This window comes from Lonchura striata, chromosome 21, assembly GCF_050655825.1.
Source record: "Lonchura striata isolate lonStrDom1 chromosome 21, ASM5065582v1, whole genome shotgun sequence".
Classification (NCBI taxonomy): Eukaryota; Metazoa; Chordata; class Aves; order Passeriformes; family Estrildidae; genus Lonchura; species Lonchura striata.
The window spans coordinates 7409700-7425122 of record NC_140723.1 but is presented as its reverse complement, the minus strand read 5'-3'; the positions used below and the strand labels follow the sequence as shown (position 1 = coordinate 7425122).

Genomic DNA, 15423 nt, shown 5'->3' with positions numbered 1-15423 from the left:
GAGCCGGGTTTCCTCCCCCCTCCGCCACCCTCCAGCTCCCAGCGCACATCCCGCGGCGGGGACGATTTAATAAGTATTTTAATTCATTGTCATGATTATTCCTTAATAATAGGCATCGCATTCCATGGCGTTGAGCTGTGGGGGGGGGGAACGGAGAGGGGAAAAATTTCCACCGTCGCCGGCGCAAGACCTAAATTTAGCCGGTTTTACGAGAGGTCTGGCAGGCGGCCGGGAGCCTTAACGAGGCTTTAAAAAGCTCGTCAAGCCGAAATATCCCGAAATAACCGATCCGGCGTCGCCTTCGCCGGGAGGAGAACGAGGAAGGGGGCTCCGCTGTTCCCCCGGCGGGAGCCGGGGCTCGCAGGTGGGAGCAAGCGGTGGGTGACGGGGAAATCCTCGCCCGCCGGCACCATGGAGCTTTTTGGGAGCTTTGTCCGGCCCCACGGGGAGACCCTGGGGTTCCCAGGTGAGTTCGGGGCGCACCCGGGAGGTATTTGGGGGGGGATCCTCGGCAAGCCGCGGCTGTGACCCCCCAAACCCTGGCCAGCAGCTCGCCCCGGTAACACGGGCGTGGTGAAGACCCTGGGGAACACCTACCAGTTCACGGTGGATGTCAGCGACTTCGCGCCCGAGGACATCATCGTCACCACCTCCAACAACCAGATCGAGGTGCACGCTGAGAAGGTGGGTGCTCCCTCCCTTCCCTGCTCACCCCCAAAGCGAGGACCCCCAAAATCCTCACTGGGTGTGCCCAGCTCCCACCCAATTCCCGAACAGCTGCAGCCACAAACCCACTGGGGTTTAATTCATTAATTAATGGTGATCACAGGGAATAATGATTCCCCGTCCCACTTGCACCCCAAAATCGCCTCTTTGCACCCATTTTTTTCTCCCAGCTGGCCACGGATGGCACCGTCATGAACACCTTCACCCACAAGTGCCAGCTGCCCGAAGATGTGGACCCCACGTCCGTGTCGTCCTCGCTGGGGGACAACGGGACGTTGACCATCCGGGCTCAGCGCCGGCCGGCCAAGCACTCCGAGCACGTCCAGCAAACCTTCCGGACTGAGATCAAGATCTGAGGGCTCGGGGGGCTCCTTTCCCCCCTCTCCTTTCCCTCCCTCGCTAATTAAATGGGTGATTTGGGGAGGAGGGGTGGGATGTGGGGTAGGGAATGGGAAGGCTCCCTCCAGAGTGGGGTCAGACCTGTGCTGAACGCATCCGTCACACACCGGAGGGGAGTCCCAGCTCCGGTGATTTTTAGCTGGCGTGCATTGAGGGGGGAGATCCAGCGTGCCAAGAGTCCTGCTGGGAGCCAGGTTCCCTTCCCAACCCTCCGCCAGAGCTTGTCTTTGTATATAGAGCTTGGGATAAATTATTGAGAACGCCTGACTGCCGCCTTCTCCGTTTTTTGACGTTTCCCTGACGCTTTGCCCTCCAAAAGGGGTGTGGGTTCAGACCCGGGGGGTGCCTCGGTGAGGGATATTCCCCCATCCCGACAAAAACCCGCACCAGGAGCCGCTCGGGCGCCCGCTGCCCCGTTTATTTCCAGCCCGGGGTGACTCATTTCTTCCCCGAAGCTCTATTTCAGAGCCATTCCCTCAGCTGTCCGGCTGCCGACCCACCTGGAAGGGCACCAAGCCCTCCTCCTCCTCCCCTCGCCCACCTGCGCCCACCGCCCTGGGGATGCCCCGAGGAGCCGGGGATGAGGAGGCGAACCCAAGGGCTGTGTTTTGGGGGGAGGAAGGGCCGGGCTGTGTGTGTACCCACAACAGCAGCGCCTGTTTATGGCTCCGCAGCCTGGCAGCGGCCCAGGCGCGGCCTCCGCCGGGCAATCCCTGCGGGAAAAAGGGCTCGGAGCCCGGGCTGCGGCTGTGCGGCTCGGGGGGCCCGGGGGGCGGCGGCCGCCGGGTCCCGGCCGCGGTGTCAGCGGTCAGGAGCACACAAAATCGCGGGGTGTGATTCCCTGCAGTGCTTTATTGAGAGCTCTGCGAATCAGGGGTGCACACCCGAATCTGACTCCGACGCGGCTTTCGAGCTGAACGTATTTTATATTCTATAGTTATACAACTTACATATTCATTATTAAACTTATATTGTTCTGTTGTATACATTGACATGAGTTTCTCGTGATCTTTCTTAGGTCCCTGACCACAGTTCTTACGATCAAACAGTAATTATATTTAATTACTAAACAACCATCACATCTAACAATTATATCATTTGTCATGTACTAGCTACACAGGTGCAGTTCTAGCAAGGTACAAAGTCTTCATGTACTTAGGGTATTTATTTATCTTTTCAGGACCTACTAAGCTTAATTTTCCTTTTAACCCTAAATCCCCGTGATTTTAAAACCCTTTTACTATCAGTCCCCAGAGCCACCCCGGCACCCAGCGCCGGTCACCGGTTGCCATCTAGCGGCCCCGGCCCGGGGAGGTGCGGAGGAAGGAGGAAGAAAATTGGGAAAAAACACTCGATTTCTGCCCGAATCGCTGTGGGACAGCGGGGACGAGCAGAGGGATCAGCCTGGCCCCAAACACACCCGACAGCAGCTCGTTCATGGCAGGAAAGCTGGGGGGAAAAAAACAGGATTTTGAGACGTGTTAAACTCTTTATCAAAAGTTTAACACATCTCTGGACAAGGGGATCAAAGGTAGTCCTGTAGCAGATACAAAACTTTTCCACTTATTTATACATTGTCAGCAAACAAATAAATTAATGTTTATCGGTTCTAAGACATAATTCTCCTCATTAATTAACATACTGTCCTCTGCTGGTTATTGATTTCTATAGTCCTTTTATCTTCTTGAAATCTCCAGCTTTCCAGGCCTTAATCTCCTCTCCATTTTTTGGCTACTCCAATGTCCTTGAAGGGCCATAAATTTAGGATCCCAAATGTTCAATCTTCAAATGCCTTTGGCTTTATAGAATCTTGTTAGGGCTACTTTTAACAAACTGAAGGTTTTGGTGATTAATGATTTGAGTAACAAGAGTCTGTGTAGAAACTTAACTAGTAGTGGCCGAAAGTGGGTGCTGCTTGCAATTAACTAAAAGAACTAATTAAAAATTAGTTAGGAAAGTTGTATTATTTCCAACAACTGGGAACCTTCTCCCTCACAGGATGGAGCCAAGAGAACAAGTGACAGGAAAAGAGGAACAGCATCAAGTCGTGGCAAGGGCGGTTTATGTTAGATATACGGAGAATTTCCACGGAGTGGGTGGTCAGGCACTGGGACAGCTCGGGGTGGTTTAAGCAGGGATGATGTGGTGATTGGGAACATGGCTAGCGATGAACGCAGCGGCGGTGCCGGCACCGGGACCTTCGAGCCTCACCGCTGCGCTCATGGCTCCTTGTGGCCCCCTCATGGCCCCTCACGGCTCCCCTTGGTCTCTCATGGCTCCTGTCAGCCCCTCACGGCTCCCCTCAGCTTCTCATGGCCCCTCTGGGCCCCTCATGGCTCCTCTGGGGTCCCCATGGCTCCCCTCAACTCCTCATGGATCCTTTCTGTCCCTCTGGGCCCCTCATGGCTCCTCTGGGGTCCCCATGGCTCCCCTCGACCCCTCATGGATCCTTTCTGTCCCTCATGGCCCCTCATGGCTCCTCTAGGGTCCCCATGGTTCCCCTCAACTCCTCATGGATCCTTTCTGTCCCTCATGGCCCCTCTGTGCCCCTCACAGTTCCCCCTGGTCCCTCATGGCCCCTCAGTCTCTCATGGCCCCTCAGTGCCCCTCATGTCTCCCCTGGGTCACTCATGGCTCCTCTGTCCCCCTCATAGCTCCTCTCAGCCCCTCAGTGTCCCTCATGGCCCCTCTGTGCCCCTCACGGCTCCCCTCGACCCCTCATGGCCCTCTGGGTCCCTCATGTCTCCCCTGGGTGGCTCATGGCTCCCCTTTGGGTCCATCACGGCCCCTTTGGGTTCCTCATGTCGCCCCTCCGTGCCCCTCATGTCTCCCTCAGTCCCTCATGGCCCCCCATGGCTCCCCCCGGTCCCTCACGGCCCCTCCGTGCCCCTCATGTCTCCCTCAGTCCCTCTGTGCCCCCCATGGCTCCCCCCGGTCCCTCACGGCCCCTCTGGGTCCCTCACGGCCCCTCCGTGCCCCTCATGTCTCCCTCAGTCCCTCACGGCCCCTCTGTGCCCCTCATGGCTCCCCTCGACCCCTCATGTCTCCCTCAGTCCCTCACGGCCCCTCTGGGTCCCTCACGGCCCCCCCGTGCCCCCCATGTCTCCCCCCGCTCTCCCAGCGCCGCCCCCCCGCTGCCATGGCGGCGCCGCTGCGGCAGGAAGGGGCGGGAAGGTGACCGGCCGCGCCGCGCACGCGCAGTGGCGCCGCCGCCGCTGGGCGGGCCGGGGCGACGCCGCTTCCGCCCGGCGCCAAGATGGCGGCGCCCTTTGTCTGGTCGGTGTCACGGTGAGGGCCGCGGGCCGCGGGTGAGGCCCCGCCGGGCCCGGCATGGCAGGTGCGGCGTGGGGGCCCCGGGAGAGCGCTGGAGGGGCTGGGGAGAGCGCTGAGTAGGACACGAGCGCTGGGAGGGGAGGAGGCCGCGGCCTGGCTCGCTGCCTGTGGGGTAGCGGAGCCGCTTTGGGGGTCACCCCGGTTCTTTGCGCGGCCCCCGGGTCTTTGAGGGCACGCTGCGGGAGGGGTGGTCCCGCTGGCGGGCCCTGGGAAACGGGGGGCTGCTGGCTGTCCTGGGGGGGACGGGGAGTTGTGGCGGTAGGAACGAGGGGCTGCTGGATATGGTCGGGGCTGCTGTGAGGGGAGCGGGGTCCTGGTTGTCGTGAGGGGAATGGGGGTCGGTGGTTGTCGTGAGGGGAATGGGGGCTCGTGGTTGTCGTGAGGGGAATGGGGGCTCGTGGTTGTGAGGGGAATGGGGGTCGGTGGTTGTCGTGAGGGGAATGGGGGTCGGTGGCTGTCGTGAGGGGAATGGGGGTCGGTGGTTGTCGTGAGGGGAATGGGGGCTCGTGGTTGTCGTGAGGGGAATGGGGGCTCGTGGTTGTCGTGAGGGGAGCGGGGGGCCGCCCTGAGCGGCTCCCGTTCGCAGCCCCTGCCCGGCTGTCCCTGTCCCTGCCACCCCGGCCCTGAGGGGACTCGGGCCAGGCCATGGGCGAGGCCGTGTGTCCCCCGGGCTTGGGGCCACCTCGGGCCACCCAAAGATCCTCCCGCTGCTGGGGAATGGGGGTCACAACCCCGAGCCAGCTCCCCTGCACCTCAGGGACAGGGAAAACCGCAAGGAAAATGGTATTTTGCCTTGTTCTGGCGAGGTGACAGCCCCTCCTGGCTGTCCCTGCCCTCTGCGGGCCGGCACGGGTGGCACATTTCCTGCACCAGCCGCGTTTCCTTAGTTTTGTTTCTGCATCAGGGGCTTCTCCCGAGATTCCAGCCCTCAGCCAGTATTCCAAAGGGTATTTTTCCCCAAGGAGACAAGGGTTGGCCATCCCTGGGTGCTGCAGACACAGGAGGGGTTTCAGGGCAGATCTCAGGCTCAAGTGATGTTCAAGTGTTCTGGGGTTCCAGAGGAGCACCAGCACATCCAAAAGCCTGAAATCCAAATAGCCAAGGCATCCTCAGGATGCCTGTTCCCTGTGCGGTGTCAGGATGTCCCTCTTCTCACGTGTTTCTCACTTTATTTCCTTTTCACCACATTTTTTTCCTTTTTGTGCTCATTTCCCTTCTCACAGCTCGCTTTCCGCTTCCAACCACAAGCTCTGCAGCCCTTCCCTATTCCATGATCCATATTATTATTATTATTATTATTACTATGTGGAGCTGCTCTGCTCAGATCAGCTCCAAACTTTGTTTTTTTCATGAAAACCCTTGCAGGATCCGTTCCTGGAAATGAGGACAGAGCCCTGTGGGCAGAGGCAGCGAGGGTTGGGGCCGCGCCGTTCCCCGAGCTGAGGCACGAGGCAGGAGCTGACGGTGGGCAGGAAACAAACCCCCTCTTCCCTTTCATCTTCCCAGCATGGATGGCTGGGTGCTGACAGCCTGGAAAGGCAGTGTTTAACTCACTGTTTTTTCCCAATTTAGGGAGGTTTGGGGGTTTTTAATAGGTTCTCATGGCAGGGAAGGGGAGAGGTAATGTGGCTAATTAGCGAGAGCGCTTAGCAGAGCTCGCGTGGGAAGCTCCCTGGGACTGCAGCTGCTGTATTTATCTGTGTGGAGGATGTGGGTGGGCTCATAATGAACTTCTGCATGATTAATTGGATAATGAGAGACTCAACAGCCTCGTCCGGGAGGGGAATCGTGTCCCCTGAGGGGAAATCCAGAGGATGCCCAGTTCTGCATCGGGGATTTTGCACCTTCAGCACCCAAGACTGGAGGTTTAAAATTGAGTTTTTCCATCCCATTTTTTCCCAGGATGGCTGCGTAGAGACTGACCTGAGCACTTGGAAAATTTCTGGAGGAGAGACAGAACCCTCTGGCCCTCGATCCTCCAGGTATCTGTGCTCCCCACAGCACAGGGGTGAGCTCGGGCACCACTCCTGGGGGTTGGCTCCAGGTGTTTGGGATTGTCAAACCTCAGAGTCAGGGGTTGTAGTGGGTAAGGGTGACACTGGCTGGGCATGGGTATAGAGAGCTCATCCAAGCCTCTCCCTGCTGCGCTTCCAAGGGAGCTGGAACGAGACATTACAGGGTACACTGAAGAAAATAGGAAGTTTTTTTGGGGAGGAGTTGAGTTCCCTGGATTTTTACTTCCTTCTCAAAGCTGGGGAGCAAAGCTGAGACAAGTCCAATCCTGGAACGTTAACAATCATCACTCAGATGCAAAGTGCCTCCCACAAATTCCCCAAAATACCCTTTTAGTGCATGGAACTGTCAGGATTCCTCAGGTCCTGCTGCGCAGAGAGCTCTCCGAGCAGGGAGCACAGCCTTGTTTACCCTACAGGGAAAATGCTTCCCCTTTTCTCCAGAGCTTTGCAAACCACACTGGGCCATGCTGTGCAGTGTCTTCACCCAAGTACTGTTTTTTCTGGCTGTCAGGGATGTATTTTGGGACAGGCTGGGAGAGGTTGGTGAGCTGGGGGAAAGCCAGGGCAGGGAGTTCATTGCAACAACAAAATGGAGTGGAACAGACTTCCTCTCTCTGTGCATGATCCGATGCTGACAGAGAGGTCCTGGCCTCTCACCCACACTGGGAATGCCCATGGAAGGAATCCAGGGGAGGAAGATCCTTCCCCGAGTGTTGCTGGCACCCTCAGCTGACAGGAGGAGGCTCCCTCTGACCACTGATCACGGAAGGAACCGGAGCTGGAAGTGCCTGGTGTTGTGGATCCAAACCTCTCGCTTGTTCCTGGCTGGAAACTCCTGATTTAAGAGGTGATGAAGTGGAAAAACAACTTCCATGGGCTGGAAACTTTCAGAGACACCGAGCATGGAATCCTGGAGTGTTTCCCCAGCTGTAACCTTCCTGCTCCAGTGTCCAGAGCTTTGGAGACTTCCTGCATGAACAATAACTGGATAGTCACTGCTTCCTTTCTGCTCCCTCCTTGCCAATCCCTTGAAACAATTCCCAATTCCCTTCAGCACCGGAATCATTGTTGGAAGACAAAGCCAAGTGAAAACCTTCATTCAGCCTACGGATGCAGCTCAGGAGAAAATCCACAGTGTGGCACTTTGCTGACAAGGACCTGCTGGAAGATTGGGGTTTTGCCATGTTTCCAGCAATTTGCAGCATTCCTTAGGCAGAGCTGTGCTCCAGGCGTGGAGAACTCTCTCCAAACACATAATAAAATATAAAAATTCCTCAGTATCGTGACATGAGCAGCTGGAAGAGCAGGGGCTGGAAGGTTTGGATGAACACTTCTGTGCTGTGGCCTTGGCAGGAGCTGTGACACAGAGGAGGGATGATGGCACCTGTGTCTGCAGAGGTGACAAGGTTCCTACTTGCTGCTTGGACCAGCTGAGGAGCAGTAGCTGTGTTCTGAATATTGTCATGGTTGCTGAAACCATCGTGGCTGTTCCATCAACTCCTCCTAGCCCAGTGCTGGAGTCGTGGCTGTTCTAGCCGAGGGTTTGGGGTTGGGTTTAGCCAGGAGAGGAGCTGAAATTCACCTTTTCAGGCTGTATTTTAACCACGAGGGCAGTCAGGTTGTGTTTTGTGATCTCTCCTCCTCCACAACCCCTTCGGGTGGTTTCACCACACACCTCACCCCCAGCCCTGTGGTGTTTTTTGCCTCCCACAGCCATGGATTTCCCGCAGCACAGCCAGCAGGTGCTGGAGCAGCTGAACCAGCAGCGGCAGCTGGGGCTGCTCTGCGACTGCACCTTCGTGGTGGACGGCATCGACTTCAAGGCCCACAAGGCCGTGCTGGCCGCCTGCAGCGACTACTTCCGCATGCTCTTCGTGGACCAGAAGGACGTGGTGCACCTGGACATCAGCAACGCCGCTGGTAGGCCTGGGGTTTTTATCCAGGATTATTCCTAGCTCCTTAAACAACACAGCTCCCTGCTCGGGCTGTGAGGGAGGCTCTTCAGCTTGTTATTTTGAGCATTTCAGAATGAAAAAGTGAGGGGTGAGGGCTCATTTCTGGTTGTGTCACCTCCCCTGCAGGCCTGGGCCAGGTTCTGGAGTTCATGTACACAGCTAAGCTGAGCCTGAGCCCTGAGAATGTGGAGGATGTGCTGGCTGTGGCAGGTTTCCTGCAGATGCAGGAGATCGTCAGCGCTTGCAACGCACTCAAATCTCTCTCTGTGCCCCCAGAAAATCCCCCTGGGGTGAACCAGCAGCAGATTGGTATGTACCCTCCTGGCTTCCCCTCATCCTGGCAAAGTCAAGATTTACCCACTTGTGCTTCATGCAGTCCAAAATTTATCCACTTAGGCTCCTTGGTCACCTTGCAAACCCAGTCCCCAGGTGCATCTGGTGTGCCTGGGTAGGGTTTGATCCTCTTGGGCAGCACCAGCAGTTGAAAAATTGCTACTTCTGTGAATTTTGTGGGATTTGGGAATCCTGCTGGCAGCAGCAGCAGCTGGATGGTTTTGCCTGTTCCCTCGCAGGAGCTGACAAAGTGGCGGCTGATGACAAGCCATCGGTGGTGGCAGAAGCTCTGGGGGAGCCTGACAAAGCCAAAGCAGCTGCTCCTGACACCGAGGGGAAGGAGGAGAAGCCAGAGGCTGTGGCGCAGCCCGAGGCGCCTGCGGAGCAGCCGGCTGGCCAGGAAGGTGAGCCAGCGAGAGGTGACAGCCTGGGCCCTGCTGTCACCCCCAGCACACCCTGTCCTGACACTCGGGCGCTCACAGGGACAGGCGCTGCCATCCAGGAGGATCCCAAGGCCGACGTTCCCGGGCTCCCGCAGCCCTCGGAGAGCGCGGTGGGCAGCGACAGCCTCACGGACACTGCCGGGACAGGAGGTGCGTTGGTGAGCGGGGCTGGGACAAAGCTGGGCAGGGCTTGAACCCTCGTTATCTGTGGGGTTAATTGTGGGAGTTTTGTGAGGCACAGAGTGGTTTTCATGGAGCATAGTGAGGAGAGTTGGAAAATTCTCCTCTGCCTGCACAGGCTTTGGGAATTCAGGGCTAATCACCTGCAAATGCAAAGTGATTCCAAGCAAAGGTGATGATGGATGAGCTTTCACTTCCCTTCCAACTCTGATGTTTCTGTGATTTCCCTGGGGACAAGGGATGCCTAATCCCAGTATCCTTAGGTTAGGAAATACAGGTGGGTTTTGTGCCTCTGCTGTCACTCCCAAATTTGAGCATCCCCATTTTCTACCGTCCTGCAGAGATGAAGCCGGAAAGGAAGGAGGAAGAGGGGGAGATGATAGTGGAGGAGGAAGATGAGGGTAAAATCCCCGAGGAAGAGCCCACCCAGCTGGAGAACGGGGAAAACACTGAGGATAACGAGTCGGGAAGCACGGATTCCGGGCAGGAGAACTCGGGGGAGCCGCGCCTGCTGCGCTCCGGCACCTACAGCGACCGCACCGAGTCCAAGGCCTACGGCTCCGTCACACACAAGTGCGAGGTGAGGCCGGCCGGGCTCCTGGGCAGCAGCTCCCGGTGCCACCGGGTGCCTCGGGGACAGCAGGGTGACAGTGCCTGTCCCTCCATCCCTAGGACTGCGGGAAGGAGTTCACCCACACCGGGAACTTCAAGCGGCACATCCGTATCCACACCGGGGAGAAGCCTTTCTCGTGCAGGGAGTGCAGCAAAGCCTTCTCCGACCCAGCTGCCTGCAAGGCCCACGAGAAGACACACAGGTATGGGTGGAGCCAGGGAAAGACACCTGAAAAGTGTTTGATTTTCTGGGAATGGTGGAATCCTTTGCAAATCCACTGGTGTGTTGGAGTATCCTGGAGGAGATTTGTCTTTATGCCTCTTCCACAGTCTCAGAATAATCCTGAGTTGGAAGGGATCCACAAGGATCGAGTTGTACTCCTGGCCCTGCATAGACACTGTCAGAATCCCATCCTGTGTCTGAGAGCATTGTCCAAATCGTTCTTCCCTTTTCGTGTTGTTTCATGGACTCCCCATCCCTGGAACTGTTCAGGGTTGGATGGGGCTAGGAACAACCTGGCCTAGTGGCGGGTGGGCTCTGGTGGAACAAGATGAGCTCCCAATCCATTCCGTGATTCCTGGATCTGGCTGGGGCTGGCCCTCGGGCTGGGGCAGCGAGACCCCGGTGCTGGGTGTAACATTCCCCCTCGTCCCAGCCCACTGAAGCCGTACGGCTGCGAGGAGTGCGGGAAGAGCTACCGGCTCATCAGCCTGCTGAACCTGCACAAGAAGCGGCACACGGGCGAGGCCCGCTACCGCTGCGAGGACTGCGGCAAGCTCTTCACCACCTCGGGCAACCTGAAGCGGCACCAGCTGGTGCACAGCGGGGAGAAGCCCTACCAGTGCGACTACTGCGGGCGCTCCTTCTCCGACCCCACCTCCAAGATGCGCCACCTGGAGACGCACGACACCGACAAGGAGCACAAGTGTCCCCACTGCGACAAGAAGTTCAACCAGGTGTGATGGGGAAGCTGGGCCAGGGTGGTCCTGGAAGGGAGATTTGTCCGTGGGATGCAGTTCAGGGCTCCCAGAGCTGTCCTGGGATGGTGGTGTGTCCATGAGGTGTAGCTGGGGGTCCCAGAGTGGTCCTGAAAGGGTGGATTATGCATGGGATGCAGTTCAGGGCTCCCAGAATGGTCCTGGGATGGTGGTGTGTCCATGAGGTGTAGCTGTGGGTCCCAGAGTGGTCCTGAAATAGTGGATTATCCATGGGATGCAGTTTGGGGCTCTCAGAATGGTCCTGGGATGGTGGTGTATCCATGGAGGTGTAGCTGTGGGTCCCAGAGCAGTCCTGAAAGGGTGGATTATCCATGGGATGCAGTTCAGGGCTCCCAGAATGGTCCTGGGATGGTGGTGTGTCCATGAGGTGTAGCTGTGGGTCCCAGAGTGGTCCTGAAATAGTGGATTATCCATGGGATGCAGTTTGGGGCTCTCAGAATGGTCCTGGGATGGTGGTGTGTCCATGAGGTGTAGCTGTGGGTCCCAGAGCAGTCCTGAAAGGGTGGATTATCCATGGGATGCAGTTTGGGGCTCCCAGAGCTGTCCTGGGATGGTGGTGTGTCCATGAGGTGTAGCTGGGGGTTCTAGAGCGGTCCTGAAAGGGTGAATTATCCATGGGATGCAGTTCAGGGCTCCCAGAATGGTCCTGGGATGGTGGTGTGTCCATGGAGGTGTAGCTGTGGGCCCAGAGCAGTCCTGAAAGGGTGGATTATGCATGGGATGCAGTTTGGGGCTCCCACAGCTGTCCTGGGATGGTGGTGTGTCCATGAGGTGTAGCTGGGGGTTCTAGAGCGGTCCTGAAAGGGTGGATTATGCATGGGATGCAGTTCAGGGCTCCCAGAATGGTCCTGGGATGGTGGTGTGTCCATGGAGGTGTAGCTGTGGGCCCAGAGTGGTCCTGAAATAGTGGATTATCCATGGGATGCAGTTCAGGGCTCCCAGAATGGTCCTGGGACGGTGGTGTATCCATGGAGGTGTAGCTGTGGGTCCCAGAGCAGTCCTGAAAGGGTGGATTATCCATGGGATGCAGTTTGGGGGTCTTGGAGCTTGGAAAGAGTGGTTTATCCATGAGGTGAAGCTTGGAGGTCCCAGAGGCCACTCCGAAAGGGTTCCATGGGGATTTGGGTTGCTCTGAAGGGAGACGAGGTGGTTTGGGGCTTTCTCCATCCTGTTCTCCATCCCCAGGTGGGGAATTTGAAGGCTCACCTGAAGATCCACATTGCAGATGGGCCCCTGAAGTGTCGGGAGTGCGGGAAGCAGTTCACCACGTCAGGTAACAGGGAGGAGGGGGGCTGAGGGCTGGGTGACAGGACTTAGATGGTCTGTGGGGAGCAGGGAGTATTCTGAGGCTGGATCAGAGCCAGAGGAAGGATTTCATCCCAGCTTTACGGTGCCATGGCTGTGCTGCATGAATTCCTGGTTTTCCTCATGGAAAAGAGAATCTTCATCCTGGAAAAGAATTAATTCCTGGAATCTTCATCCAAATGCTGGAGATAGGGATGTCTCCTCCTATCTTCTCTCAGCTTGTGGGTTGGGATGATCCCAATGGAGTCTTTTGATCCCCTCAAACACTGGGTGCTTGTCCTGGCTGTCTCCACTTCCACGGTATTGCCTGATCCCAGGCATGGTGCAGCCAACTTCCCTTGATCCCTGCACAGTCCAGGCTTTCCCGAGGGAGCTTCTGGGGCTGGGGGAAGGAGGAAAAGGGGAGGAGGATCCGATGTCCTTCAGCCTGCCCTGCTCCCAGGTAACCTGAAGCGGCACCTGCGGATCCACAGCGGGGAGAAGCCATACGTGTGCGTGCACTGCCAGCGCCAGTTCGCCGACCCCGGCGCGCTGCAGCGCCACGTCCGCATCCACACGGGTACGGATACGCTCCTGCCTCCCCGAGGCTCTCCTCCCCCTCGTGCTCCCCACCCACCTGCTCCTGTGCTTCCCCAGGAGAGAAGCCGTGCCAGTGCTTGATCTGCGGGAAAGCCTTCACCCAGGCGAGCTCCCTCATCGCCCACGTGCGCCAGCACACCGGGGAGAAGCCCTACGTGTGCGAGCGCTGTGGGAAGAGGTGAGGATTCCCCTTGGGAATGCTGGGAGGGGCACTTTGGTGGTGGTGGAGTATCAGGGGGCACCTCCACTCGCCCTCTGCAGCCAGGTGCTGCTCTCTGGAGGGAGGGTGGAGGTGCCAGGGTGGTACCATGGGTTGTGGTGACCGTGGCCTCGTTCCCCAAGGTTCGTCCAGTCGAGCCAGCTGGCCAACCACATCCGTCACCACGACAACATCCGGCCCCACAAATGCACCGTCTGCAACAAAGCCTTCGTCAACGTGGGCGACCTGTCCAAGCACATCATCATCCACACGGGTGGGTACCTCCCGGGGCCCTGCGCTGCCCCAGGCATTCCCCCTCACTCACACCCCGTTCCCTGTCCTCTCCCAGGGGAGAAGCCGTTCCTGTGTGACAAGTGCGGGCGCGGATTCAACCGCGTGGACAACCTGCGCTCCCACGTGAAGACCGTGCACCAGGGCAAGGCTGGCATCAAAATCCTGGAGCCCGAGGAGGGCGACGAGGTCAACATCGTCACGGTGGCGTCCGATGACATGGTGACATTGGCCACCGAGGCGCTGGCTGCCACCGCTGTCACGCAGCTCACGGGTGAGCTGGGGAACCCCCCAAAGGGAGTTCATCCATGGGGGGCAGCTTGGGAGCCGTCCAGAAGGGAAGGTTAGCAGTGTGGGGTAGCTGGGAGATCTTGGAATTGTCCTGAAATCAAACCTTATCCATAGGGAGCAACTGGCTTGTCCCAGAGTTGTCCCCAGAGGGAGGTTCATTTCTGGGGGTTCCTCTTAGGGGACTCAGGAGGCATCCCAAAAGGGAAATGTACCCATGGGTGCAGCTTGGAGGTTCCAGATGCCATCCCAAAAGGGAGATTTTATCCCTGGAGAGGAGCTTGGGTGTTCCGTGAGTCAGCCCAAAAGCAGCTGGAGGGGCCTGGAACTGTCCCAAAAGTGAGGTTGATTTATTGGGGTGCAACTTAGAGGTCCCAGGAGCCACCCTAAAAGGGGAGTGAATCTCCAGGAAGTAGCTTGGGATTCCAGGACACACCCCGAAAATTAGATGTTTCTGTGAGGGGCAGCCTAGGGGATCCCTGGAGCTCCTCCAGAGGGGAAACATCCCTAGGGAGCAGCTTGGGTGCCTTGGGGTGGTCCTGAAAGGGAGGTTTATCCACAGGGTGCAGTTTGAGGGGCCTGAGAGTCACCCCAAAAAGGAGATTCATTTGTTGGGGGGCAGTTTGGGGCTTTTCCATGAGGTGCAGCTTGGAGGTCCTGGAGCCTCCAAAGGCTGGAGATTTACCCAAGGGTGCAGCACCCAGGTCTGGGCTGGAGATTTACCCAAGGGTGCAGCACCCAGGTCTGGGCAGCCTCAGATCCCACTGGAGCTGCTCCCAGCCTCGGCACTGGGCAGGATCCACGGTCAGGGGGAAATTCCTGCCCAGCCAGGTCCCCCTGATGTCCCTGTCCCCTGATGTCCCTGTCCCCCCCTGTTCCCACAGTGGTGCCCGTGGCGGCTGCGGTGACGGCGGATGAGACTGAAGCACTTAAAGCCGAGATCACCAAAGCGGTGAAGCAGGTGCAGGAGGCAGGTGAGACTGGGAATACCGGGAATACCGGGCTGGCTCCTCCCATCCCACCACCCCAGCACCTCCGGGAGTACCAGCACGGGCTGGCAGCTCCCCTCCTGTAGAATTTGAATGTAGATTTACAGAATTTTCTACCAATGTGTTTCCTACCCCATGGCACCACCCCAGCGCCTCACCCGTGTTTCTCTCTCCCCCGGCAGACCCCAACACGCAGATCCTTTACGCCTGCGACTCCTGCGGGGAGAAGTTCCTGGACGCCAGCAGCCTGGCGCAGCACGTGCGCATCCACACGGCCCAGGCGCTCGTCATGTTCCAGGCGGAGCCCGATTTCTACCAGCCGTACGGCGCCTCGGGCTGGCCGGCCGAGCAGGTCATCCCCGCCGGGGAGCTCCTCTTCCGACCCCGCGACGGCCCCGAGCCGCCGCCGGCCGCTGCCCCGGCGCCCCCGGCCGAGGGGCCGCCGCCGCCCCCCGAGTGACCCCGCCCCGCCCAGCCTTTATTTAAGAGACAGCTCGGAAATGGTGTAAAAAGTGTATTTCTGGAAGGAAAGAGATGGAATAAAATGCAATATTTTGTAAGGGTTGGTGTTCGGGGAGGGCTTCCCGCCCAGGAGATGTTTTGGGGTTCCTGCAGAGCTGGAGCGCACTGGGGGGGACTGAAAGACTCCAGTCACTGCTGAGAGTGGGACGTGGTAAAAGAGATGAAAAAGGATAAAAACGGTGGTTTAAGGTTTTCAGCCCCACCCAGAACAGCAGATACGCATTTTTGGGGTAAAGCCCAAGAAGACACTCACAG

The 15423-nt window shown here is 57.9% G+C and overlaps 2 protein-coding genes across 7 annotated transcripts; both read left to right on the top strand.

Moving 5' to 3' along the window:
- HSPB7 (heat shock protein family B (small) member 7) lies at nucleotides 1–1389 on the top strand. Of its 2 annotated transcripts, none has more exons than XM_085558582.1 (3): nucleotides 1–466; nucleotides 548–684; nucleotides 897–1389. In XM_085558582.1, exons 1-3 carry the CDS (start codon nucleotides 412–414, stop codon nucleotides 1080–1082), a joined length of 378 nt encoding a protein of 125 aa, XP_085414708.1. In that variant the 5' UTR covers nucleotides 1–411; the 3' UTR covers nucleotides 1083–1389. The 2 variants fall into 2 exon arrangements, with proteins under 2 accessions (XP_085414708.1, XP_021393493.1); XM_021537818.4 differs by having other exon boundaries at nucleotides 331–466; nucleotides 551–684.
- A 2925-nt stretch (nucleotides 1390–4314) lies between these two features.
- On the top strand, nucleotides 4315–15206 carry ZBTB17 (zinc finger and BTB domain containing 17). 5 transcript variants are annotated; one of them, XM_085558488.1, is made up of 17 exons: nucleotides 4315–4462; nucleotides 5824–5902; nucleotides 6361–6440; nucleotides 8187–8393; nucleotides 8555–8737; nucleotides 9001–9165; nucleotides 9244–9354; nucleotides 9726–9964; nucleotides 10057–10199; nucleotides 10653–10953; nucleotides 12181–12268; nucleotides 12743–12859; nucleotides 12937–13057; nucleotides 13222–13352; nucleotides 13428–13643; nucleotides 14542–14631; nucleotides 14829–15206. In XM_085558488.1, exons 4-17 carry the CDS (start codon nucleotides 8189–8191, stop codon nucleotides 15104–15106), a joined length of 2388 nt encoding a protein of 795 aa, XP_085414614.1. In that variant the 5' UTR covers nucleotides 4315–4462; nucleotides 5824–5902; nucleotides 6361–6440; nucleotides 8187–8188; the 3' UTR covers nucleotides 15107–15206. The 5 variants fall into 5 exon arrangements, with proteins under 5 accessions (XP_085414614.1, XP_085414613.1, XP_021393559.1 ...); XM_085558487.1 differs by having other exon boundaries at nucleotides 6361–6466; XM_021537884.3 differs by having other exon boundaries at nucleotides 5824–5922.
- Nucleotides 15207–15423: the final 217 nt, after the last annotated feature.

Coding starts and splice junctions, on each gene's coding strand:
- HSPB7 (XM_085558582.1), top strand. CDS start 412: ATGGAGCTTTTTGGGAGCTTTGTCCGGCCCCACGGGGAGACCCTGGGG. Junction 467..547: donor GGAGACCCTGGGGTTCCCAG/GTGAGTTCGGGG, acceptor AACCCTGGCCAG/CAGCTCGCCCCGGTAACACG. Junction 685..896: donor TCGAGGTGCACGCTGAGAAG/GTGGGTGCTCCC, acceptor TTTTTCTCCCAG/CTGGCCACGGATGGCACCGT.
- ZBTB17 (XM_085558488.1), top strand. CDS start 8,189: ATGGATTTCCCGCAGCACAGCCAGCAGGTGCTGGAGCAGCTGAACCAG. Junction 12,860..12,936: donor CCACGTCCGCATCCACACGG/GTACGGATACGC, acceptor GTGCTTCCCCAG/GAGAGAAGCCGTGCCAGTGC. Junction 13,058..13,221: donor TGCGAGCGCTGTGGGAAGAG/GTGAGGATTCCC, acceptor TCGTTCCCCAAG/GTTCGTCCAGTCGAGCCAGC.